Genomic DNA, 27,224 nt, shown 5'->3' with positions numbered 1-27,224 from the left:
TTGAAAAAGTGGGTGGAGCTAAAACAAACAGGCAGCTCCACAACCTTTCCAAACAGGTTTCCAGACACAAGGAAAAAACACAGAAGCACTCTCATTCAAAGACAAGACATTCACGCACTCTCATTCAAAGACAAGACATTCACAAAAGTCTCTCTCCATTCAATAAAGTTTTTTTTTTGCTAGCTTTATTTTTTTTTGAATCCATAAGTCACTATCGGGTTTTCTTTTTTTTTTACATTTGATTTACTTCCTCTGTTAATTTTACATGAGCTTGAAGAATCGGAACCCAGGCCTTTTCTATTACTTTCCTTTTTTTTTCTTCTACCTGGATCTCTGTTTATAAGACACTCCTAGACATGTTGTTCTCTCTAAATTAAATGAACCATCGGGTGGAAATGGCCTGTTTTCACCCTTAGTCCACTTTACCGTTTTTTGTTTCTTTGGTCAATTGAAGACTGACCACAATTCTGGAGCATGACATAGGCTGGTGTGCCTTTTGTGGTGTTTTAACTTGCTCCGGCACCTATTCTGGATGATTAAGATTTTCCACAGTTTCTGATCTCACAATCCTTTCGGCCAACCGAGTTCTCTACGCCCACTTCTCCTGGCCGTTACGTGGCCTGAAAAGGCTCTTAATTCGGGCTCAGTCTGGGTGTGTGAGATATGTTGGCACGAACCAACCGTAGTTGATCAATCAGTTACTGTTTCTTTTCTTAATCAATCCTTGTGTTTTTTTTCCCGAATCACAATTTTCCCTAGTGACTCTTCCCGTTTCTCTAATGGCAATCTCTCACAAAGGTATTGCACACAACAGTATAACAAGGACAACAAACAATATTCTCAGTCTGTGTTGTACGCCACTACAGACCGAGTCCTTAACTTATCCTAATAAAAAACTGATAAAACTTATGGTTCCATACCCAAACTCTTATAACATAAGAACCTTTGATCGATTGCGTTTTTTTTTTTCTGTACTCTTATCACATAAGAACCCCTTCCGAATTAAAAACAATAAAATCTTATCACATAAGAACCTGGAACCCTTTTCGATCGACTAGCGCTCCCTTACCTACTGAAACCTTCCCCGGGCTGTTTTGAGATTTTTCCAGAACCTGTTCTCTTCTGCTGGCGAGCTGAGAAAGAAATGGTTATAAAAAATACCTTTAGCTTTTAAATGCCGAGTCTTGTAGATTGCAGTACCTCCCCTGTGGACAACAGATTACATATGCGATTCAACAGTGAAGAAACCTCTTGTGAGCAAAAGGCTCACCTTGTTTGGCCACTGAAGCCTTTCACTGGAGAGGTACTATGCCTGTATCCGTTTTACTCACAGGACAGAGAGTATGCATCTCGGTGGAACCTCCAAGAAGTAACTGTCGAAATCTCGACCTCCGAAAAGAATGACTCCGACACTTACAGCTCCGGTAGAAGTTTCTTTAATTTACTTGCTAGCAAGGGGCAGGTTACACTCAGTCAAGGGCTAAGTGAACACCTTCGCAATGGTTCAGTTTAACAAGATATTTATACAGTAAAACCCAAGTTATGGCCTCTCCCTGTGTATTGCTCTGTCTCACAGTCAGTGAATACAGATAAAGAGTTAATTACTATATCCTGGTCCTGACATGGTATCCAGATATTTCCTTTTGTCAGGGTTATCAGTTGGCCAGCCGGCCATTACTCCATGAGTCATAGGTAATGGGCTATCACCTGTCTTGTATTGTATCAGGATAGTTCAATTTCCTGGTCAGTTTATCTGTTTGCATCAAATGGATGAGGTCTCTGCAAGAGATAATGGCTAGAAGATAAGGGTGGGGTGACATGGAACTTCTGTAGTGTAGACAATAGGAAAGCACCATGGGGGGGTACTTGTCTCAGCATGACTTGTCTCCTAGCTGTCTGATGGCCATCAGCCATCTCAAACCAGGTTTAGCTGTTTATGCAAGCTGACTGCTAAAAAGCAGAAAGTTCTGGAAGGGCCAGGACTCCATTTTGATATATATTGCAAGGGGCACACAAATACCGTATGGTATCAGCTTAGATAAAAATACATTTCCACAACATCGGCAGGACCCAGGTACAGAGGAGTGGGTAGGTCGGGGCGGATAAGTGGCAAGTGTTTGTGGCGATATGTGGTGAATGTTTATGGCGGAGGAGCAGCAAGAGATCGTGGCGGAGGTGCGCCAGAAGAGCTGAGGGCCCAGGGGCAGCACGGGCCAGCCCACACTGCGATATGTGTGCGCACTAGGTCCGTGCAGCAGAGCTGGTCTCCAGTCGTCTTCGTTAATCCTTGCCACTGGGCCAAGACCTAGCTCTGTCAAGCCCATGTGGTGGCTGGTGTACAACGGTCACCACACGTTAAAAAAATTCACGTACGGGCATCTTCCACCCCCTCAATTGGAGTTCAGGACTGGAACATCGGGTCCTTCATCGAAACACCTGTGAACTCGTGGAAGCAAGTCATCCTCGTTCGAGGGACTGCCTATGATGATGATTTAAGATCAGATAACTTAACAAAGACTGTGACTCAAATGTGGAGCCATGCTAGATTCTCGCTCTTGCTTACAATGCAGCAATCATTGCTGAAAAAATGGCTGTGCAGGAACATAATGAGGAAGATGGACTTGACTGTGATGGGCCCCACAATCAGAGAGCTTACAGAGACTCGCTGTCCAAGGCCACACCCCACGATGACAGAGGTACTGGAAAGTGGTAGATGTCCATTTAGTTTATAACTGGTAGGAATACCACTCTTGGCTATCGGTGATGGCAGATATGCGCCTGCATAGCTGCCGGTTAATAGAACTTGATGCCATCTGTTCAGTGAGTTGTCGGTTAAGTTCTCTGACTTTTAAGGTTAGACCCAATTATATCTGCTAATTATCTCCTGAGCGATGAATTCCATGTTTGTGAGGCTGGGCACTGAAATGGAAAATGGTGGCATTACGCAACAGGTCAGTCAGTATCTGTGGAGTGAGCAGGCAAGCTTATGCTGTTGTGGTCAGAAATAAGTAGGGCCGATTTTTAAGTGCCGGCGGGAAGCCCACACGGGAGTTTTCGTCGGCGGCTTGCCAGATTTTAACTGCCGTGCCTCCTGCGAATGGTTGGTGGGTGGGGACGAAGGTGGAGCGGTCTGGAGCCTGCCCGTCCGCACCAAGAGAAAGAAGGCTAGCCATCAGGGCAGCAAGGTGTGTTCAGGAGGGTGTTTCTGCAAGCTTGTTGGTTGAGGAAGGGGATGAGGTAGGGGTTGCCTGGGGTGATTTTCCTTGCTGGGTCCGGAGGGGCTCACGTACTCTTCCTGGCCCCAGTAACTAAAGTGTTTTTGTTTTTAAAGAGGGCCTTGCTGTCTTATCGAACAGGGCATGCAGCCTGTTCAAGATTGGGTAAAAATGTCATGTATATCATGGGTCCCCGATTTGCATTTATTAATGAGGCTCCCATCAGAGTTCAGCAGGAGCCTCGATCTCCTGCTAAAACCGGCTGCGTTAAAATAGGAAATTGGCAAGAACAGAGCAGGAATTGGAGCTGCTCCATTTTAACCGTTCCTCCCCCTGCTTTCTTGCCGATCAGGGAGAATTAAAATTCCCCTCATTAATAAAATCAGAAGCGGGGGAAATGTATATGAAAGAGAGAGAGAGAGAGAAGTCAGGGGTGGGATGATACAGATCATCTCCGTCAAGCAATGGACAGAAGCATTTGGTATTAAAGAAGCAAAGTATGTGCAAATAGCCAAGGGCGTGGGAGACGTTGGGAAATAGCAGAGGTGGATAACCTTGGTCAGGTATGAAATTAAAACCGGTTTAAAAATTAGGATATAGTTGAAGTCTAAAGTTAGTGAAGGCAGTGATCAGACCTGAGGTTGCAGAGTCTGCACCCAAGGCATAAACCTGCCTCTGCTCTCCACAGACTTTGTTATTTTACAGGAATGTGGTGATCCTTTACTGGTGTGAGATGCTTGGGGGCCAAGGTTAAACATACCGTGCTCCTGCAGTTTTTAATTGCCATTCATTTCAGATGAATACTCCAGGATAAATAATTGTTAGTGAAGAAAAAGGGAAGGATTGAGTTCATCACCACCACCAGATGGCAGAAGAGCCTTGAATGAGGCAGAAACTGAGGCAGGCGGGATGGTAACTGTAAGCTTTCTAAAGTCTCCCCGTGACCTGCTTCATTAAGTCAGACATTGGTCTCTGGTTCACAAGATAAGAAATGCCCGTAACTTAGCAACCTTTACAAGCGCACAAAGTGCAGATATTTCTGATTGTCATTATTCTGGCCGCGCAGTGTGAAGCCTGACTACCAGAAGCTGACGACTGCCATAACCACTAACTAACTTAAAAAAGCAAAATACTGCGGATGTTGGAATCTGAAATAAAAACCGGGACCGCAGTGTTTAAGTTGTGGCCCCCGACTAACAATTAACAAGTACCCCTTTTTCCAAAATGGCTCGGTCAGTATTAGAAGTGGCCAAAGGCATGTTGCTTGTCCATCCTCTAGCGTAAAAGAAAAACACTGGAAATACTCAGCAGGTCAGGCAGCATCTGTGGAGAGAGAAATAGAGTTAACGTTTCAGGTCTGTGACCCTCCGTCAGAACTGGGAAAAGTTACGAGATTTAACTGATTTTAACCAGAGGCAGGGAAAGGGGGGAGGGGAGGAAAGAACAAAAAGGGACGGTCTGTGCTGGGGTGGGAGGCAGGAGTGGTTAAATGCTGCAAATGGGAATGGCAGAATCATCAACAGCTGCCGTCTAGAAAAAATAGGGGCAGAGGTCAGGGTCTGAAATTGTTGAACTCGATGTTGAGTCCGGAAGGCTGGAAAATGCCTCATCGAAAGATGAGGTGCTGTTCCTCGAGCTTACATTACGCTTCATTGGAACAGTGTAGGAGGCTGAGGACAGAGAGGTCAGAGTGGGAGTGGAGCGGGGAATTAAAGTGACGGGCACAAGGTCATTCTCCAGCAGTGTTGGTTCGTGGGGGAAATGGTTCATCTGGATTTCTTCCAAAAGTCACTGTCTTCTTGGAGAAGCATGTTGCAGTGGTTTTCAAACTTATCCATGAGGGGGTGATCCTGAAAATACTAACTTTTTTAGGGATCTCCTGCCTTCCAAAAGGCAGTGTTGACTACCCAAAGGAAAATGGGATAAGCTGAGAGCATTAACTGGCAAAGTAATTGTTCATCAACACCACTAAAACAGATTATCTGGTCATTTGCCGCATTGCTTTTGGTGGGAGCTTGCTGTGCACAAATTGGCTTCCTCATTTCCCTACACTTCAAAAGGGTGGTCATAAAAGGCTCTATACAAATGTAAGTTCTTCTTTCTCAGTAAATCAACAAGTACAGGAAAAAAGCAGACATCTGCTGTAAAAAGGTTACAGAAGTAGGAAATTGATGTGTTCATGGGTAAAACATTTGCAGCCGAAAGAAGCATAAAACCAGCTGTGCACCTGGCTAAAGAGCAAAAGCATACTTGCATTTATATATTTAAAAACAATACCCAAGCACTGAGTTAAGTGAAGGAGAAAATGTTTCCATGTAGCATGTGTCACTCTTGCCTGTCCTGCCATCCACATTATTGGCCCTGAAATCCCGGTTCTGGGCTTCCCGCGGGAAGGGTCGTCTGAAAAGAAGAGAAAAGATGCTCACTTACCTTTAGCTCAGGCGCCCACCAGCGATTGCAGTTTTAGGCCTAAGAGGCATGCGCATCGGAGCGCGTGCACGTCTGAACGGATGTCGAGCTGGAGTCACGTAGGCCTGGACACCCAATCAAGGTAAAGTATTTTCTCATTCATAATAATAAGAACTCCATAAGTAGGAGTTCTCATTATTATGAATGAGAACCCCCCCCCCCCACCCCCAAATACCTAAACACACACAAACACAAATTAAAAATTTTAAAAACACTCCACATATTTAAATGTGTCACAAAAAATATATATTTTTCCGATTTTTTTTTTAAAGTTTTGTAATTATAGTTAAAATCAACTTACCTGGGCAGGGTTTTTAACATGATGTGTTTTTAAATTTTAGTTTTATGTTTTTTATGTTTTAAAAATCCTGGGGCTAGAACCTCCACTTTTTTTGCCTGCTTAACGCCTTTTTACCTCTGAAATAACGTATAGCGCCCATATTTCGCCCGTTTTGGCACAAAATGTTCTTGTGTTATGTAAATGGAAACTAGCGGGCATTTTTCGGAAACTTATCGGCGAGTGTTACTTTCCCCATGTGCTTAACGCCGAGAATAAATATTACTGCCCGCCCACTTTTTTGGGGCGGAATTAGCAGAATGGGCGAATTCAACGCCGAGATTCAATATTAGTGCCCAGCGACTGTTTTTTGTCGTAAAGAGCATATTTACCCAAACTGGCGGCCATGGAGATCGGCCATCGTCAATTTCACCATCTCGCACACATTTCACCCACAATATCACTCGCCCCAAAAAACGGCCACAAAAAGTGGAACTAACGGAACAAATCACAGTGTTATGGACGCCATGTTGCAGATCACCCGTCACGTCCTTTAAACGGTTGCTGTGCTTCAGCTTCGGTGGAGTTCGGATGTACTCGGCAGGTCGTTGGAGTTGATGCGAACATCTCTCAAAAACATTTTGACCACACTCTGACCGATTGGAATTGAAGAGGTGTGTTCGTCAGGACATTCCTTGTTTGTGTGCAGTCGGTGGAAAACAGAGAGCTACTGCAATGGGGCCTGTCCTTTCTCACCCTCTCTTGATGACCAAATGCATGCAGCAGACGCGAAGGAACGCTGCAATGCATTATCTGCCCAATGCACGAAGTGACAGACAGATGATGAGGACCAAGGAGAAGCAGTCTTACCTCGACTTGCCCGATGCCAACTGCCTTCGGAGTCTGTGCTTTCACAAAGAGGTTATCACTGAGGTGTGCCAGCTGATAAGGGCAGATCTGCAGCCTGCCAGCACCATCAGAACTGCACTGTCCGTCGAGGTCAAAGTCACCGTGGCACTGTTGTTCTATGCCTCGGGTTCTTTTCAGGCCACAGCTGGCGACATTTGCAGACTTTCTCAGCACGCCACACATCGCTGCATTAAACAGGTCACTGAAGCCCTGTACGCATGCAGGAGGGACTTGATCAGTGTCCCTATAACCTGGGGGGCACAGAGTGAGAGGGCTCTACGTTTCTCCAGAATTGCAAACTTCCCCAAGGTGCAGGGAGCAATAGACTGTACGCACATCGCGATGCGGGCACCTTTTCAGGGTGCTGAGGTTTTCAGGAATCGCAAAGGATTCCACTCCCAGAATGTTCAGCTGGTTGTCGACCACCAGCAAATTATACTGGCAATGAATGATCAATTTCCGGGCAGCATCCATGATGCGCACATCCTGTGTGAGAGCACTGTGTCTGACTTGTTTAACAATGAGCCACAAGGTCAATGCTGGATGCTTGTTGACAAAGGATATGGCCTCGCCACCTGGCTGATGACCCCCCTGCGTGACACCCACACCGAGGCCGAGAGGCAATACAACGAGAGCCACAGAGCAACTCTCAATGTCTTGAAGAAAACCATTGGAGTGCTGAAGCAGTGCTTCAGATGCCTGGGCCACTCAAAAGGTTAGCTCCAATACCACCCTGAGTAGGTAGCTCAATTCGTGGTGGTCTGCTCCATGCTACACTACTTGGCTATCAGGAGGGGACAAGAATTGCCTGATGAGTCTGACTGTCCACCTCACCAGAGAGAGGAAGAGGAGAACGAGGAGGTGGACGCTGACATCGGCCCAGATAATCAGGCTGACGCTGTAGCCATGCTCCCTCTCCCCTGTAGACCGCATGAACGGGCTCATGGTGGCATGATAGCTGCAAGAGCCTTACATCAGGAGCTCATCAATGATCGCTTTGCCTGAAAGAACGTTGGTGCTTTTTACAAGGCTGACACACTGCTGGGTGTGTAGGTCATACATCAATGGTGGGCATCACCTTGGTGACAGTTAAAGTTTAAGCTGATTGAAGTTAATTGTGATTATACCCTTTTGATAAGGAATCACCAGCGTGTAATGGTGCAGCTATCTGAGCCAATGTGCTGCAAGGTTTTGTTAAAATAAACATTTGAACCAAACATATTAGTCTGAAATCATCAGTATTTCTGTACAAACCAACCCTTCCCAGCCCCCCCCCTCCCCCCTGCTTCTCCTTCTCACCTCTACCCCTTCACCTTGCCCTCCTGACTTCAATCCACCTGACCGTGGAGGTCCTCAGGCGATGCTTCATTTTGGGGCGGGGGGAGAGCGTGCTGAGAGTCATAAGCAAGATTTTGCTGCTGGCTCTCGTGTGGTTGGCAATGGTGATGCATCACCTTGGGGTGCAGTGTGGCCGCTCCGGGACTACTGGGAGCCCTCTGCCACCAGTGTTCCTAGCTACCAGCAACAGGGCCTCCTCCATCCCTTCCATTTTATATGTTATTTGTTGGACAAAAACTCGGTGGGCTTTTTGCTGCTGGTGAATCTCGGTTGTTCCTCCCACAACAACCAAACAAGCACAAACCATAGCCGCACACGCTTTCATTGCCTCCGAGCGCCCTCTCTCTCTCTGTCTCCTTCTGCGCATGTCATGGTGACCCTTGACCTCCTGAATCGCGGAAATCGAGCATTGCCATGCCGTTGCTACGGATGGCCACACTTCACGGCAGAAGGTCGGAAAAATGTAACACTACCGCCCATTTGATATCGCTCGCGATAACGCCCATTTTCAAAAATGTAAACTAGGTGTTTTGAGAATGGGCGAGAAGCCAGCGATCTGAAAACCCTTTTTTAACGCTCATTTTTAAGGACATAAGATGGGCAAATAGCGCAATCTCACCCATGCGAATGTCCTGGATGCTGCGATACATTGGATGTGTTAAGCCAGAACTTGACAGATTGGAAAAGCCGCTTTTCAGCGCATGCACATTGCGCGCCGAAAACCGGCTTTTGTGATGCCTCCCCTGGTCCGTACACGGCGTACAGTCCCGGGGAGGCCGGAATTTCAGGCCCATTAACTTTCGTTTGTCCATATGATCTCAGCCATGCAAAACATTGTAAATTTAAAATGGATTTCAGTTATCGATATCTTTGAGGGTTTATTTGTCCTTTTTGGGCAGAAAAGCCAGCACAGAAGTAGTGTCTAGGGATATCTACATTTTAGATCAGGACTATCTGGTGCAATCGCCGCCACCACCGTCGTCGTCGTCGTTGTTTGGAGTTCCGAGTAGAACGCTTGCTTTGGGATTCTTGTGTCTGGCATGCGAACAATGTGGCCTGCCCAACGGAGCTGATCAAGTGTGGTCAGTGCTTCAATGCTGTCTGTCCTCCCAGGGGATTTATAGGATCTTGCGGAGACATCTTTGGTGGTATTTCTCCAGCCATACAGGAGGGCGGGTATTACTACAGCCCTGCAGGCCATGAGCTTGGTGGTGGATTTGAGGGCCTGGTCTTCAAACACTCTCTTAGGCGGCTGAAGGCTGCACTGGCGCACTGGAGGCGGTGTTGGATCTCATCAATGTCTGCTCTTGTTGATAAGAGGTGCAATCAGTGTCCTACAGAAAGGCATATATATTCACAAGTGAATTGCATCCAAAATCTTTGAGATGAGAGTCTGCAGTTTTATATTGGAACCAAACTGGCGCTGAGAGCAGGCGAGCTGTTTGATGTTGATTTCAGGTGGGAAAAGCAAACAAAAGCAACATAATGACTGCTGTTCTTACTCTATCTATTTGAATGATCAAATTGATAAAGTTACCTGGCTATTGAGAAAGCGTTTCTTTGATCCTGTGTTGTGTAATCAGCCCCGAGAGTCCCAGAAGACCTGTATGATGAGTGTGGAATTTCCCTGTATCTCCAGTTTCTCCTTTGCCAATTTCCAAGTCAAGATTGCGAGGAAGAGGCTCTGTGGAAAGATTTTTTTTTACTCGTTCCGGAATGTGGGTGTCACTGCAAGGCCAGCATTTATTGCCCTGGAGAAGGTGGTGGTGAGCTGCCGCCTGGAACCACTGCAGTCAGTGTGTGTTCGGGAGGGAGTTCCAGGATTTTGACCTGACTAAGGAATGGTGATATACTTGGAGGGGAACTGGCACGTGAAGATGTTCCCATGCGCCTGCTGCCCTTGTCCTTCTCGGTGGTAGAGGTCACAGGTTTGGAAGGTGCTGCCAAACAAGCCTTGGTGAGTTGCTGTAGTGAATGGTGTGCCAGTGGTGGAGGGAGTGAATGTTGAATGGGGTGCCAAGCGGGCTGCTTTATCCTAGATGGTGTCGAGCTTCTTGTGTTGTTGGAGCTGCACTCATCCAGGCAAGTGGGGAGTATTCCATCACACTCCTCATTTGTGCCTTGTAGATGGTGAAAAGGCTTTGGGGAGTCGGGAGGTGAGGCACTCGCCGCAGAATACCCAGCTTCTGACCTGCTCTTGTTGCCACAGTATTTATTGGTCTGGTCCAGTTAAGTTTCTGGTCAATGGTGACCCCCCAAGATGTCGACGGTGGGGGATTTGGCGAAGGTAATGCCGTTGAATATGCAGGGTAGGTGGTTACACTCTCACTTATTGGAGATGGTCATTGCCTGGCAGTTGTGTGACGCAAATGTTACTTGCCGCTTACCAGCCCAAGCCCGAATGCCATCCAGGTCTCACTCCATGCGGGAATGGACTGCTTCATTATCTGATGAGTTGGGAATAGAACTGAACACTGTATAATCATCTGTGAACATCCCCACTTCTGGCCTTATGATGGAGGGAAGGTCATTGATGAAGCAGCTGAAGATGGTTGGGCCTAGGACACTGCCCTGAGGAATTCCTGCAGCATTGTCTAGGGGCTGGAATGATTGACCAACAACCAGAGCCATCTTGATTTGTGCTAGGTATGAGTCTAGCCAGTGGGAAGTTTTCCCCCTGATTCCCACTGACTTCAATTTTACTCGGGCTCCTTGATACCACACTAGGTCAAATGTTGCCTTGATGTCAAGGGCAGTCCCTCTCACCTCACTTTTGGAATTCAGCTCTTTATCCATGATTGGACTAAGGCTGTAATGAGGTCTGGAGTTGAATGGTCCTGGCGGAACCCAAACTGAGCATCAGTCAGCAGGTTATTGGTGAGTAAGTGCCGCTTGATAGCACTGTTGATGACGCCTTCCATCACTTTGCTGATGATTGAAAGTAGACTGATGGGTCAGTACTTGGTCGGATTGGCTTAATCCTGCTTTTTTAAGGACACTACATATCTGGGCAGTTTTCCAAATTGTCGGTAGATGCCAGTGTTGTAGCTGGAACAGCTTGGCTAGAGGCGCGGTTAGTTCTGGAGCACTAATCTTCTTCATAATAGCCGGGATGATGTTTGGTCCCATAGCCTTTGCTGTATCCAGTGTGCTCAGCTGTTTCTTAATATCACATGGAGTGAATCGAATTGGTTAAATGGTGGGGTCCTCAGGAGGAGGCTGATATGGATCATCCACTCGATACTTCTGGCTGTAGCTGGTTGCAAACGCATCAGCCTTGTCTTTTGTACTTGCATGCTGGGCTCTGCCATTATTGAGAATGGGGATATTCATGGGGCTTCCTCCTCCCATTAGTTGTTTAATTGTCCACCACCATTCTCGACTGGATGTGGCAGGACTGCAGCGCTTTGACCTGATCCATTGATTGTGGGATTGCTTAGCCTTGTCTATAGCATGCTGTTTCCACTGTTTGGCATGCTTGTAATCCTGTGTTGCAGCTTCCCCAGGTTGGTACCTCATTTTTAAGTACACCTGATGCTGCTCCTGGCACTCTTCTACACTCTTCATTGAACCAAGGTTAGTCCCCTGGCTTGATGGTAATGATAGAGTGAGGGATATGCCGAGCCATGAGGTTGTAGATTGTGGTGGAATACAATTCTGCTGCGGCTGATGGCTCACAGCGCCTCATGGATACCCAGTTTTGAACTGCTGGGTCTGTTCTGAATCTGTCCCATTTAATACGGTGGTAGTGCCACACAACATGATGGGAGGTAGGACTTCGTCTGCACAGGACTGTGCGGTGATCACTGCTACCAATGCTGTTATGAATAGATGCATCTGTGATGGGTAGATTGGTGAGGACTAGGTCAAGTAAGATTTTCCCTCAAGTCGGATCTCTCTCCACCTGCTGCAGGCCCAGTCTGGCAGCTGTGTCCTTCAGGACTCTGTCAATAGTGATGCTACTGAGCTTGGTGATGGATATTGAAGTTCCCCACCCAGAGTACATTCTGTACCCTTACTCAATGCTTCTGGTGTTCAACATGGAGGAGTACTGATTCATCAGCTGAGGGAGGGCGGTAGGTGGTAATCAGCAGGAGGTTTCCTTGCCCATGCTCGACCTGAAGCCATGAGACTTCATGGGGTCAGGAGTCAATGTTGAGGACTCCCAGGACCACTCCCTCCCGACTGTATACCACTGTGTCGCCACCCCTGGTGGGTCTGTCCATCCGATGGGACAGAATCATACCTTTCCGCCATTGTCCCAGACTCCTCCATCACCATCCTTGGGTATGATTCTGTGAGTATGACTATGTCAGGCTGTTGCTTGTTTACTCTGTGGGACAGCTCTTCTAACCTTGGTACAAGTCCCCAGATGTTAGTTTGGAGGACTTTGCAGGATCGACTGGGCTGGGTGTGCCATTGTCGTGTCCGAAGCCGGTGCTAAGGTCAATGCCGGGTGGTCAATCCGGTTTTATTCTTATTGCGGTTTGTTACATCTGAGTGACTTGCTAGGCCATTTCAGAGGGAAGTTAAGAGTTAACCACATTGCTGTGGGTCTGAAGTCACAAATAGGCCAGATCAGACAAGGGTGACAGATTTCTTTCCCTAAAAGACATTCGTGAACCAGATGGGTTTTTACGATAATCCAATAGTTTCATGCTCACCATTACTGATACTAGCTTTTTATTCCAGATTTATTTAACTGAATTTAAATTCCCCAATGGCCATGGTGGGATTTGTACTTTTGTCTCCGAATTATTAGTCCAGGTCTCTGGATTACAACAACAACAACTTGTATTTATATAGCACCTTTAATGTTGTAAAATGTCCTAAGGCGTTTCACAGGAGTGCTTTAAGACAAAACATTACATTTAACACCGAGTCACACAAGAAATTATGGCAGATGACCAATCGCTTGGTCAAAGAGGAGGGTTTTAAGGAGCATCTTAAAGGAGGAAGGAGAGGTAAAGAGATGGCGAGGTTGAGGGAGGGAGTTCCAGAGCTTGGGGCCTAGGCAGCTGAAGGTATGGCTGAACAGTTATAATCAGGGATGCTCCAGAGGGCAGAATTTGAGACGTAACTTAACCATTATGCTACCGTTTCTGTCTTTGGCACATAACATACCGTCAGTGACTTTGTTGAACAGTATCGAAAGAACAACTAAGATTTTTAAGTTATTTTACAGAACAGTTGAATATTGTATGTCAAAAATTACACTAAAAATTGGTTGCTGTAGTCATTTGTCTCAATTTAATCCTTTTTTCTTGCAAATAAATTTGACTGTTTATGTTTAACCTGTACACGGTGGGCTGCCAGAACAGTGCTTTTCGATGTGGGCATGAGAATTTAGCAGGAAAACCACATCGTCTCCATACTTTGGGACAGGTTAAATATTAAACATGTTGCTCTGTTCCATTCATTTCACCATATACGAAAGCAAGTTTCAGTTCATAGGCGAAGAGATTCGGTTTATGGAAACTGCCTTTGCACTGTGTACACAAGTAGAGTGTTGGGAGAGAGCCTGAACTGAAACGAGGTGCACGGGTCAGACCTGCGTCAAGCAGTGTGCACATCATGACCAAAAAAAGCGAACAGTGTAACCAGAGCCATATTTATGTAGGGATAGCTGTCTGAATATCAGCTTAGATTTCTTTCTGGTCTACAAAATATCATCTTCAAATTTGGGCACCAGTAGGGGAAATGTCTACTTGATGAGGGCGACATGGTCGTTCTTGTGCTTTACGGCTGCAAAGGCGGAATGCCACATCAGCTGAGGTGACGTGTGTGGTTGGGGAAAGTGGAAATAAAAATATGTTCATGTGTTTTCCTTGGCTGCAATTTTGTAGCCGTGAATTCATTCATGCAACACCCAGCAGAAACCCGGCCTAAAATCATTCCATTTCTATTTCCTGTCAGCTGTAGGACAGGAAGTGAGGACGGAGTGTGCAGCTTTAAAATGAGGGCTGTTACACCTGCGTGCTCTGGTCCCATTTGTCTTACTGATGTTTAGTGTAAGGCCCATGCTTTCGTACGCCTCAGTAAATATGTCGACTGTCCTGGAGTTCAGTCTCTTTGTGCGTGCAGATGCAGGCGTGGTCCACGTACTGTAGCTCGACGACAGAGGTTGGGGTGGTCTTGGATCTGGCCTGGAGACGGCGAAGGTTGAACAGGTTCCCACTGGTTCTGTAGTTTAATTCCACTCCAGCGGGGAGCTTGTCGACTGTGAGGTGGAGCATGGCAGCAAAGAAGATTGGGATGAGGGTTGGGGCGATGACGCAGCCCTGTTTGACCCCAGTCCAGACGTGGATTGGGTCTGTGATGGATCCGTTGCTAAGGATCACGGCCTGAATGCGGGCGGAGGATGGTGACGTACTTTTGGGGGCATCTGAAGCGGAGGATGACGCTCCATAGACCCTCACAGTTGACCGTGTCAAAGGCCTTTGTAAGGTCGAAGACCATGTATAAGGGCTGGCGCAGTTCCCTGCATTTTTCCTGCAGCTGTCACGCTGCAAACATCAAGTCCGTTGCGTCCCGGAGGGGACGAAATCCGCACTGCGACTCCGGGAGGAGCTCCTCAGCCACAAGGAGAAGACGGTTGAGGAGGACTCTAGCGGTGACTTTCCCAGTGGCTGATAACAGGGAGATTCCTCTGTAGTTGCCGCAGTCGGACTTGTCCCCTTTTTTAAAGATGGTCACGATCGCTGCATATCTGAGATCTCTCGGCATGCTCTCCTGTCCTCTCCGCACAGCACTGCCCCCCAGTCATCAAGATCCATGGTGCGGCCCTGGACAGCGTGGACCACTTCTGTTTTCTCGGGAGCCTCCTATCAACAAGAGCAGGCATTGAGGACGAGATCCAACACCGCCTCCAGTGCGCCAGTACAGTTTTCGGCCGCTTGAGGAAAAGAGTGTTTGAAGACCAGGCCCTCAAAACTGCCACCAAGCTCATGGTCTACAGGGCTGTAGTAATAACCGCCCTCCTGTAAGGCTCAGAGACATGAACCATGTACAGTAAACACCTCAAGTCGCTGGAGAAATACCACCAAAGATGTCTCCGCAAGATCCTACAAATCCCCTGGGAGGACAGACACACCAACGTTAGTGTCCTCGACCAGGCCAACATCCCCAGCATTGAAGCACTGACCACACTTGATCAGCTCCGCTGGGCAGGCCACATTGTCCGCATGCCAGACACGGGACTCCCAAAGCAAGCACTCTACTTGGAACTCCTTCATGGCAAACGAGTCAAAGGTGGGCAGCGGAAACGTTACAAGGATACCCTCAAAGCCTCCCTGATAAAGTGCAACAATCCCCACTGACACTTGGGAGTCCCTGGCCAAAGACTGCCCTAAGTGGAAGAAGTGCACCCGGGAGGGCGCTGAGCACTTCGAGTCTCGTCGCCGAGAGCATGCAGAAACCAAGCGCAGGCAGCGGAAAGAGCGTGCGGCAAACCAGTCTCGCCCTCCATTACCCTCAACGACTATCTGTCCCACCTTGTGACAGAGACTATGGCTCTCGTATTGGACTGTTCAGCCACCTAACAACTCACATTAAGAGTGGAAGCAAGTCCTCCTCGATTCCGAGGGACTGCCTATGATGATGGTCCAGTTATCCCCGCCACCGAACACTACAGTTGGCCTCGACTCCCTGTGTGTCATGGCACGCAAGGTCGGTCCAGAGGAAGTTTTTCTTTTCTTGAGGATGGATGAAATTAATTCAGCCAAAAATAAAATGGGATTGTGTTTCTCTTCTAAGCTCTCGTATCTTTCACATGGAACCAAATTGTTTCTCATTTTTATTTTGGCAGAGAAGGAGGGGGGGTCAGTAGTTCATGATATTACTCCTGGTAAATTGTGGGGTCAGGCAGTTTACTTCGCACTGTGCCAAACCTGCCTGACTAAATGAATTAAGCCATGGCTGTGTGCCACGAAAATGGTTTTAAGTACACGCAGGTTGATTTATCTTCCGTGGGTTTTTATTTTCTTTTTTGAAGAAAGTACAATTGCCAATATTTTATTGGTTGTTTGTCCATGCCATAACACACAGGGAGTCGTGACCAAAGTGTAATTTTCAGTTGAAGCAAGATTTAGGAGGAGGGAATAATTGGATCAGAGCACGCAGATGTAACAGTCCCAATTTTAAAGTTGTGCATTCTGTCCTTACTTCGACATTGCCATTATAAATTCTTAATTTTGCATTTATAATAGCAACCGTCTAATGTTCCCTTTAAGCCAGGCAGTTGCTCCACGCAGCCGGCAGACCGACTTTTAAGTAGGAATAACCACACGCGCGGCATTTTAAATGGGCTGCACAGCCCCTTAAAAGGGCCACACGCCCAAAATAAATTACGAGGAACATTGGAACCATCGATGTAAACATCTTGCGCTTTAATTACATCCTGGTGCCAGTGGTGATGCTGCAGTGCCTCTACTGGAGGGAGGGTGTAATTACAGTGCGAGAAGTTTACAACGGCCGTTCCTGTTATAAAGGAAGTTATAAAGACTTGCATTTATATAGCACCTTTCATGATCTCGGGATGTCCCAATGTGCTTTAGGGCCAATGAGGTCCTTTTGAAGTGTAGTCACTTTTGTAATGTAATGACAGGCGGCAGTCAATTTGCGCACAGCAAGCTCCCACAAATAGCAATGGGGTAATGACCAGATAATCTGTTTTTGTTAAAGTGCTGATTGTAGGGTTGGCCAGGACACCAGGGAGAACTCCCCTGCTCTTCTTCAAAATAGTGCCATGGGATCTTATCTGACAGTGTGCCGCTCTCTGTTGTTGGAGGTGGAGAGAGAGAGAGAGACAGAGAAGTTTAAGGCAGGATCTCCAAAAAGTAGGACACAGGCAGCTGCACACTGCCGTCAGTGGAGTGGGGGAGGGGTGAGATCAGAGGAATGCACAAAAGGCCAGAGTCAGAGGGCTGCAGTAGCTGGCAGAGATGGGGTGGAAAGTGAGGTTATATTGGGATTTATAGATGAGGACACAAGTTTTAAACGTTCTTGATTGAAAATGAAAGGTGATTTACTCTCCCTTCACTGGAGTTTCATATCATTTATTGTATTACAACCCAGTCAGCTCCCAGTTCAGCAAAACATCTGATTGCAGTCGTGATGATGAATGATTGAGCTTCAGTTTGCAAGCTGATATGTAGCCTCTTGCTCACTTCAGTGTGGGATGGTCCCTGCTGGCCTACCAATCACCCTAGGACCCCCACTCCCTAGTTTTTGTAGGATTAAATTCAGTGAGCAAATTGTTTTGCAAGTACTTACATAATATATAACTGCCCCATTCCCCCCAAAAAGCACTGATTTGCCTTAGAAGGGGCCACAGTTTTCCAGGGCGTATTTGATCGAAAGCAGGACTGCTTTTCGCTGTTTTTCAAAGAATAACAAAAAAAATTATTTGAACGGAAAGTTGAACTAGCCACCGTGCTGTGTTGGGTTAGTTACTCTCCCGACTCTTGCTTTTATGAACAGAGTCACATTTTTAATTAAATGGAACTTTAATCATGTTTGCATGACTGGCCAAGAACAGGAGGGGGTGGGATAATAACATCTCTGGGAGATGAAACCAAGTATGGAGTGTGTCTCAGTTGGTGCGTGGGGAGAAGTTGTCGCCTGACCGTTTCATGTCTGCGTGCACATATCTGATCAGAGATCTGCCCTGCTTCAGGTCACACAAATCTTTATTTTTTTTCATATGGGTCTGTGCAGCTGTGCCAACATCAGCTGTTAAAGTGACTGCTTTCTGGGAGAGCCTGCAATCTGTATGGTGACATTGAGTGGGGGCGGGGAGGGTGGGCAGGGTCAGTCTGCCCTTTGTTTACATCTTAATCCTTTATCAGATCTACATTGGTTGACCAGATGCCCCAGGCTTGTGATCTGTTACTGTATGTAAGATTGGCACTGTGACGGGAGCCGTTATCATTATCCTTCATGGCTGAGGTATCAAAATGAGCTTTGTGTTTTTTTCAAAAGCCAATTGTATTGTATCTGGATGCCTCCTGATTTATAGTAGAAGTATGTAGTCATTTAGGATTTAGCTATTTGAATGCCAGAGTGTCGATTGACATGAGGGTGTCGCCCAGTAAGTTGGAGGTGGGGTGGACTTCCAGCAACACTGTATTTTACAACATGAGCTTGGTAGCAGTTTTGAGGTCCTGATCTTCGAACACTCTTTTCCTCAGGCAGCCAAAGACTGCACTGGAGGCGGTGTTGAATCTCGTCGTCAATGTCTGCCCTTGTTAAGAGGCTCCCGAGGTATGGGAAGTGGTCTACGTTGTCCAGGGCCGTGCCGCGGATCTTGATGACTGGGGCGGGGTAGCGTTGTGTGGTGGGGACAGGCTGATGGAGGACCTTTGTCTTACGGATGTTTAGTGTAAGGCCCATGCTTTCGTATTCCTCAGTGACTTGGAGTTCAGCCTCTGAGCGCAAACGCAGGCGTCGTCCGCTTACTGTAGCTTGATGACAGAGGTTGGGACGGTCTTGGATCTGGCCTGGAGACAACGAAGGTTGAACAGGTTCCCACTGGTTCTGTAGTTTAGTTCCACTCCAGCGGGGAGCTTGTTAAGTGTGAGGTGGAGTATGGCACCGAGGAAAATTCTACAGGGCTGTAGTGATACCCACCCTCCTGCATGGCTCAGAGACATGGACCATATACAGTAGATACCTCAAATCGCTGAAGAAATACTTCACCAACGATGTCTCTGCAAGATCCTGCAAATCTTCTGGGAGGACAGACAGGCCAACATCCCCAGCATCGAAGCACTGACCACACTCGACCAGCTCTGCTGGGCGGGCCACATTGTACGCATGCCCAACACGAGACTCCTAAAGCAGGCGCTCTATTCGGAACTCCGTCACGGCAAACGAGCCCCAGGTGGGCAGAGGAAATGTTTCAAGGACACCCTCAAAGCCTCCTTGATAAAATGCAACCGACACCTGAGAATCCCTGGCCAAAGACCGCCCTAAGTGGAGGATGTGCATCTGGGCGGGCGCTGAGCACCTTGAGTCCCATCGCCAAGAGCATGCAGAAACCAAGCGCAGGCAGCGGAAGGAGCGTACGGCAAACCAGTCCCACCCACCCTTTCCTTCAGCCACTGTCCGTCCCACCTGCGACAGAGACTACAATTCCTGTATTGGACTGTTCAGTCACCTGAGAACTCATTTTTAGAGTGAAAGCAAGATTTTGACGATTCCGAGGGACTGCCTATGATGATGATTTTATAACAAAATCCATTTAAACAGCAAAGTAAACTAAATCTATTCGCAGAGTCTATCAGCTGCAGCAAATAGACCTCATGATCGAAACTACAGCAAAGTCTCCTGATAATAACAGGCTGATTTCTCCAGCAAAATGCAGTGAGTGGAGGATAGCAACATAACACTAATTATGTGCGTAAAGTCAATCGCCGGCTTATTGACAGGGGATTTACCCTATCATCTCCATTCTGGCTGGGAATAGTGGTTATGTCCAGCCTTGATTTACTTAACAAGTGTTGGAAGATGTAAAGTGTACCCTGGTGATGGAGCTATTCAGCATTGGTCACCAGATTGTCAACCGTCTATTTCTTCAGAAATAATGTATTCTTGAAAGAAAAAAAGACTTGCATTTCTATTGCGCCTTTCACGACCACTGGACGTCACAAAGGGCTTTATAGCCAATGAAATATTTTTTGTAGTCTAGTCACTATTGTAATGTAGGAAACACGGCAGCCAATTTACACAATGCAAACTCCCATAAACAACATAGAAAATAGGTGCAGGAGTAGGTCATTCGAGCCTGCACCGCCATTCAATAAGATCATGGCTGATCATTCCCTCAGTACCCCTTTCCTGCTTTCTCTCCATACCCCTTGATCTCTTTAGCCGTAAGGGCCATATTTGACTCCCTCTTGAATATATCCAATGAACTGGCATCAACAACTCTCTGCGGTAGGGAATTCTACAGGTTAACAACTCTCTGAATAAAGAAGTTTCTCCTCATCTCAGTCCAAAATGGCTTACCCCTTTATCCTAAGACTATGTCCCCTGGTTCTGGACTTCCCCAACATCGGGAACATTCTTCCTGCATCTAACCTGTCCAGTCCCGTCAGAATCTTATACGTTTCTATGAGATCCCCTCTCATCCCTCCAAACTCCAGTGAATAAAGGCCCAGTTGATAATGTACAACAATTATGATAATGACCAGATCATCTGTTTTAGTGATGCTGATTGAGGGATAAATATTGGCCAGGACACCGGGGATAACTCCCCCTACTATTCTTTGAAATAGTGTCTTGGGATCTTTTCCGTCCACCCGACAGGGCAGACGAGGCCTCGGTTTAACGTCTTATCCGAAAGACGGCACCTCCGACAGCGCATTGCTCCTTCAGCACTGCACTGGAGTGTCAGCCTAGATTTTTGTGCTCTAGTCTCTGGAGTGGGCCTTCAACCCACAACCTTCTGACTTGGAGGCAAGGGTGCTACCCACTGAGCCACAGCTGACACTTGATGTTGAAATCTATTTTGGTTGACGGCTACGAATTGTGAATTATATATGTCAATCTTTTCTACTAGCCTGGATCAAAGGGAAGAGAGAACATGTAACTGGGACTTTCAGCCCATGTTCTTTGTTTTGCTGTGCCATTTTGCTGGCTGGCAACCATGAAGTGTCTTTCACATCTAGAAGTTTTGATCGGGGGCATGTAATCCAAATTACAAAAGTTACGACAAGAACACCTAGCGTTATGGGACTTTCCTTGTTTTGAAATGATTTTAAAGTACTGGTGAGGAATCAAATTTCTACCACTGTACCCATTCTGATCCATTTTGCTTCTGTTCTTTTGGTCTCATGATGAATGTAAATTAGTGGTTTTCAGCCTGAATGATACGGTCTGTTAGCTTGTTATTTTCTACTGATTCCAGAGAGATCAGCAGTTAAAGAAGTAAATTATACCGTTTTCCAGTGTCCATGCCCCGAGTAATTCTGTATCCTGGATGCTTTGTGTACAAGGTTAAGTTTCATAGGAAATGTGTGCTTGCCAACAGGAACTGACTTTGAAAGATCCTGCAAATCCCCTGGGAAAACAGTCACACCAACATCAGTGTTCTCGATCAGGCCAACATCCCCAGCATCGAAGCACTGACCACACCGGTCCAGCTTCATTGGGCGGGCCACATTGCCCGCGTGCCCGACACAAGACTCCCAAAGCAAGCGCTCTACTTGGAATTCCTACACGGCAAGTAAGCCCAAGGTGGGCAGAGAAAACGTTTCAAGGACACCCTCAAAGCCTCCTTGATAGTGCAACATTGCCACTGACACCTGGGAGTCCCTGGCCAAGAATCGCCATAAGTGGAGGAAGAGCATCCGGGAGGGCGTCCGACAGTAGGTCCCATCACCACCGCAAACAACAAGCCGAGGATCCCGCCCGGTGTTTGTGACTGGGTTTTCACCACGGAGGGTCAAATCGTGGCGAAAACGCGGTCGTAAACCTCTGAAAAATCCGGCCTATTATGTATAGATGTTGGGCTGGTGGTCGGGGTGTGGTAGATGGGTTCGCTCACATTTTTTAACTCCCATGAATTATATCCTCCTTTTTCTCCCGTTCTTCCCCCCCCCGTCCCCCTCATATCAAATCCCGCGATTGCCCTGGACACCCCCAACTCTCTAAGTGCTTGTCTCTCTAATGTAGTCTTGTTCTAATTTGCAAAGCAGCCGATCCAACTAAAAACTGTTTCCATTGCTGTAATTGTAATCTTGCTCGAGATGGGTTGCATGAACGAGTTTGTCATCAAATAATTGCTTGTCTTTAGAGACGGTTTGTGTTGGGCAGGGCTAGTCATTTCTCTTCTCCCTGCTGACTCATGCTGGAGCCTGGTACCATGGGAGCCAGCAGCTGCCCACTATCTCATCCCAGTGGCCATTCTCCATCTATGAATCATGACCCCGAGCGTCAGCCAACTATTTGACCACTGAGTGGCCGTCACAGCTAAATCTTCAATCCGACATCCAGACTTTTTCCAGCAGGAATTCTGATCAAGGGTACTCTGGCTGAAGTGTAAACCTGCCTTTTCTTTTTTCAGAGGCTGCATATTTCCAGCATTTTTTCTCTCCTCCTTTCTGATTTGCAACTTTTTGCCATTTTTCTTTTTATCATTTCCAGCAGGAGTCACTGATGGCGATCAGAAGCAGAATTCACCTGGGTCATTCCCCCCCCCGCCCCCATGTACACTATGGCCAAGATCAACTAACTCAGCTTAAACCAAGGATTGGAAATGCAATGTTGACAATTTGCATGGCTTGATACCTGCTGGGTGGCGTATTTACCCACTACACTCTGCCAGATAGAGAACCTTCCGATTAGTGACAAGAATGAAATCACTATAAAAGCCTTCTCATTCTTTGATGTGCACTATGTTGTGGTCTTGATGTGCAGTGTCAGCCAATGGCTCAGTGGGCAGCACTCCTGCCTCTGAGTCAGATGTTTGAGGTTTCAAGTCCCACTCCAGGGGCTTGAGCACAAAATCTCAGCTGACAGCTGCACTGTCAGAGGTGCCGACTTTCAGATGAGTCATTAACCCTCTCAGATAGACATAAAAGATCCCAGGGCACTATCCCTGGTGCCCTGGCCAATATTTATCCCTCACTAAAACTGATTATCTGGTCATTATCACATTGCTGATTTGTGGGAGCTTGCTGTGCGCAAATTGGATGCTTCGTTAGCTACATTACAACAGTGAACACTTCGAAAAGGGAAGACCTGCTTGACAAATCTTCTAGAATTTTTTGAGGATGTAACTGGTAGAGTGGACAAGGGCGAACCAGTGGATGTGTGTATTTGGACTTTCAAAAGGCTTTTGACAAGGTCCCACACAAGAGATTGGTGTGCAAAATTAAAGCACATGGTATTGTGGGTAGTGTACTGGCGTGGATAGAGAACTGATTGGCAGACAGGAAGCAGAGAGTCAGGATAAATGGGTCCTTTTCAGATAGGTAGGCAGTGACTAGTGGGGTGCTGCAGGGCTCAGTGCTGGGACCCCAGCTATTTACAATATGCATTAATGATTTGGATGAGAGAATTGAGTAATATCTCCAAGTTTGCAGATGACACTAAGCTGGGTGACGGTGTGAGCTGTGAGGAGGACGCTAAAAGGCTGCAGGGTGACTTGGACGGGCTAGGTGAGTGGGCAAACGCGTGGCAGATGCAGTATAATGTGGATAAATGTGAGGTTATCCACTTTGGTGGCAAAAACACGAAGGCAGAATATTATCTGAATGGTGGCAGATTAGGAAAAGGGGAGGTGCAACGAGACCTGGGTATCATGGTACATCAGTCATTGAAAGTTGCCATGCAGGTACAACAGGCGGTGAAGAAGGCAAATGGTATGTTGGCCTTCATAGCTAGTGGATTTGAGTATAGGAGCAGGGAGGTCTTACTGCAGTTGTACAGGGCCTTAGTGAGGCCTCACCTGGAATATTGTGTTCCGTTTTCGTCTCCTAATCTGAGGAAAGACGTTCTTGCTATTGAGGGAGTGCAGCGAAGGTTCACCAGACTGATTTCCAGGATGGCAGGACTGACATATGAGGAGAGACTGGATCGACTGTGCCTGTATTCACTGGAGTTTAGAAGGATGAGAGGGGATCACATAGAAACATATAAAATTCTGATGGGACGGGACAGGTTAGAGGCAGGAAGAATGTTCCCGATGTTAGGGCAGTCCAGAACCAGGGGACATAATCTAAGGATAAGGGGTAAGCCATTTAGGACTGAGATAAGGAGAAACTTCTTCATTCAGAGAGTTGTTAACCTGTGGAATTCCCTACCGCAGAGAGTTGCTGATGCCAGTTCATTGGATATATTCAAGAGGGAGTTAGATATGGCCTTTATGGCTAAAGGGATCAAGGGGTATAGAAAGAAAGCGGGAAAGGGGTACTGAGGTGAATGATCAGCCATGATCTTATTGAATGGCGGTGCAGGCTCGAAGGGCCGAATGGCCTACTCCTGCACCTATTTTCTACTTCATGTTTCTATAAAGTACTTTGTTGGCTGTAAAGTGCTTTGGGTCAACCTGAGGTTGTGAAAGGCGGTAAATGAATGCATGCATGCCAATTTAGAACTCCGAGGGCCTAATCAGTTTGACCATACTTGATTTTAAGGTTAAAATCACTGGACTAGAGCAGTAATACTATCTTTCCTGATATGTAGTGTGTGGCTGAAAAATCATCTGTTGACTTGAGATCTTTTGTGCTCTTGTACTTGTATGAAACTGGAGTTAAGGATCCTGGAAAACTTAGAGGGGGCTCTGGGAAGGGGCTAGCTAACGATCTTGACGAGAGAAGAGGTAGTGGTATTGGTGGTGTATTCATGGTGAGGGCTGTAAGACTGTTTGGGTTCAAATGTGCCGGTAGATGCTGCATTCTGGTCCAGTTAGGATTCAGTGCAAACCTGGCTTATAATGCGTAACTGAATTGAAGGTAAATATATTTAGAGTTGGTAGAGTGAGTGTTTCACACACTTGCTATGGTTCAACACTACTAGCTGTTTCTGGTGCCAAAAATCATCATCAGCATGACTTCCTTCTCCCACTTGTTTTACAGTATACCATTCACCGGATTCCTCGTAGTCGTGAGGTTTGTCAGTCCTGGACTTCTTCAGTGATATCTACACTATATTCACTGCTGTATTCCACCCCACTGGTATTCCAGCTGAAACCTGACATGGTACGTATAACCAAACCACCCCTGTTAAGCTGACATGACCTATAGCTGATACACTGACTCACTCAATTTTGTTGTTGCTATTTTCCCAGTTTTCTTTCCTGAGTTTATGAAAAAGTTAACATAAAACATTGTAGTTGAAGCACCTTGTAGAGCTGGCCAGTTGCGCCATGCATTGACAAAATGCATCACTTGTGACTACAGTGAGTGGCTCTGGTATTTCACTGATTTCAGCTTAAACCACAACCAGCAATAGAAGTGCAGTAGGCCTCGCCCCTTTTTGTTTTGCATGAACAGCACCCAGGTCTTGTGTTTTTGGATTCTGTCGCTGTAAAAGATGTTGCATGCCACACGTGGGTTATGTGCAGGAAACAGTGGCTTGAGCAGTGGTGCAGCAGGGAGGGATTCAAATTCCTGGGGCATTGGAACCGGTTCTGGGGGAGGTGGGACCAGTACAAACTAGACGGTCTGCACCTGGGCAGAACCGGAACCAATGTCCTCGGGGGAAGTGTTTGCTAGTGCTGTTGGGGAGGAGTTAAACTAATATGGCAGGGGGATGGGAACCAATGCAGGGAGATAGAGGGAAACAAAATGGAGACAAGCAAAAGACAGAAAGGAGATGAGTAAAAGTGGAGGGCAGAGAAACCCAAGGCAAAAAACAAAAAGGACCACTGTGCAGCAAAATTCTAAAGGGTCAAAGTGTAATAAAAAGGCAAGCCTGAAAGCTCGGTGCCTCAATGCGAGGAGTATTCAGAACCCAGGAGAGGGCTCTGAGCTAGTTAGAGTGGGTGAGAGCTCAGATGAACAGGACCCCAAGAAAGAATGCAAAAGGCAGGAGGCAACAGAGCAGAGTAGCACTGGGGTAAGTGTAAACCACAAGGTGATAGGAAGGGACAATATGTATGAATATAAAGGGGCTGCAGGAGGGGTCAAAACTAAAAATCATGGTTTAAAAACTAGTATTAAAACACTGTACCTAAACGCACGCAACATTCGAAATAAAGTAAATGAGTTGACGGCACAAATCCTTACAAATGCGTATGATTTGGTGGCCATTACAGAAACGTGGTTGCAGGGTGGCCAAGACTGGGAATTAAACATACAGGGGTATCTGACAATTCGGAAAGATAGACAAGAAGGGAAAGGAGGCGGGGTAACTCTGTTAATAAAGGATGATATCAGGGCAGTTGTGAGAGACGATATTGGCTCTAATGAGCAAAATGTTGAATCATTGTGGGTGGAGATTAGAGATAGTGAGGGGAAAAAGTCACTGGTGGGCGTAGTTTTTTGGCCCCCAAATAATAACTTCACGGTGGGACGGACAATAATCAAGGGAATAATGGAGGCATGTGAAAAAGGAATGGCAGTAATCATGGGGGATTTTAACCTACATATCGATTGGTCAAATCAAATCGCACAGGGTAGCCTTGAGGAGGAATTCATAGAATGCATATGGGATTGTTTCTTAGAACAGTATGTTACAGAACCTACAAGGGAGCAAGCTATCTTAGATCTGGTCCTGTGTAATGAGACAGGAATAATAAACGATCTCCTAGTAAAAGATCCTATCACAGTATGGTTGAATTTGTAATACAGATTGAGGGTGAGGAAGTAGTGTCTCAAACGAGCGTACTATGCTTAAACAAAGGGGACTGCAGTGGGATGAGGGCAGAGTTGGCTAAAGTAGACTGGGAACACAGACTAAACGGTGGCACAATTGAGGAACAGTGGAGGACTTTGAAGGAGCTCTTTCATAGTGCTCAACAAAAATATATTCCAGTGAAAAAGAAGGGCGGTAAGAGAAGGGATAACCAGCCGTGGATAACCAAGGAAATAAAGGAGAGTATCAAATTAAAAACCAATGCGTATAAGGTGGCCAAGGTTAGTGGGAAACTAGAAGATTGGGAAAATTTTAAACGACAGCAAAGAATGACTAAGAAAGCAATAAAGAAAGGAAAGATAGATTACGAAAGTAAACTTGCGCAAAACATAAAAACAGATAGTAAAAGCTTTTACCGATATATAAAACGGAAAAGAGTGACTAAATTAAATGTTGGTCCCTTAGAAGATGAGAAGGGGGATTTAATAATGTGAAAGGTGGAAATGGCTGAGACCTTAAACAATTATTTTGCTTCGCTCTTCACAGTGGAAGACACAAAAACCATGGCAAAAATTGCTGGTCACAGGAATGTGGGAAGGGTAGGACCTTGAGACAATCACTATCATTAGGGAGGTAGTGCTGGATAGGCTAATGGGACTCAAGGTAGACAAGTCCCCTGGCCCTGATGCAGTTCATCCCAGGGTATTAAAAGA

General features: G+C 46.5%; 1 protein-coding gene across 2 annotated transcripts in view; it reads left to right on the top strand.

The window, feature by feature from the left end:
* The window catches only part of alg14 (ALG14 UDP-N-acetylglucosaminyltransferase subunit), a 98,882-nt gene that overhangs the window by 14,257 nt on the left and 57,401 nt on the right, over positions 1-27,224 (top strand). The window contains exons 3-4 of one of the 2 annotated variants that reach the window (XM_070886638.1): positions 21,242-21,578; positions 24,792-24,904. In XM_070886638.1, the coding sequence (XP_070742739.1) occupies positions 21,242-21,578; positions 24,792-24,817 (363 nt within the window). In that variant the 3' untranslated portion in view covers positions 24,818-24,904. Of the gene's footprint in view, positions 1-21,241; positions 21,579-24,791; positions 24,915-27,224 lie in introns of those variants that run through there. The other variant, XM_070886639.1, reaches the window with a different exon arrangement.

Source organism: Pristiophorus japonicus, chromosome 8, assembly GCF_044704955.1.
Source record: "Pristiophorus japonicus isolate sPriJap1 chromosome 8, sPriJap1.hap1, whole genome shotgun sequence".
Classification (NCBI taxonomy): domain Eukaryota; kingdom Metazoa; phylum Chordata; class Chondrichthyes; family Pristiophoridae; genus Pristiophorus; species Pristiophorus japonicus.
The sequence above is the reverse complement of the archived record's forward strand: the minus strand, read 5'-3'. Positions and strand labels throughout refer to the sequence as shown.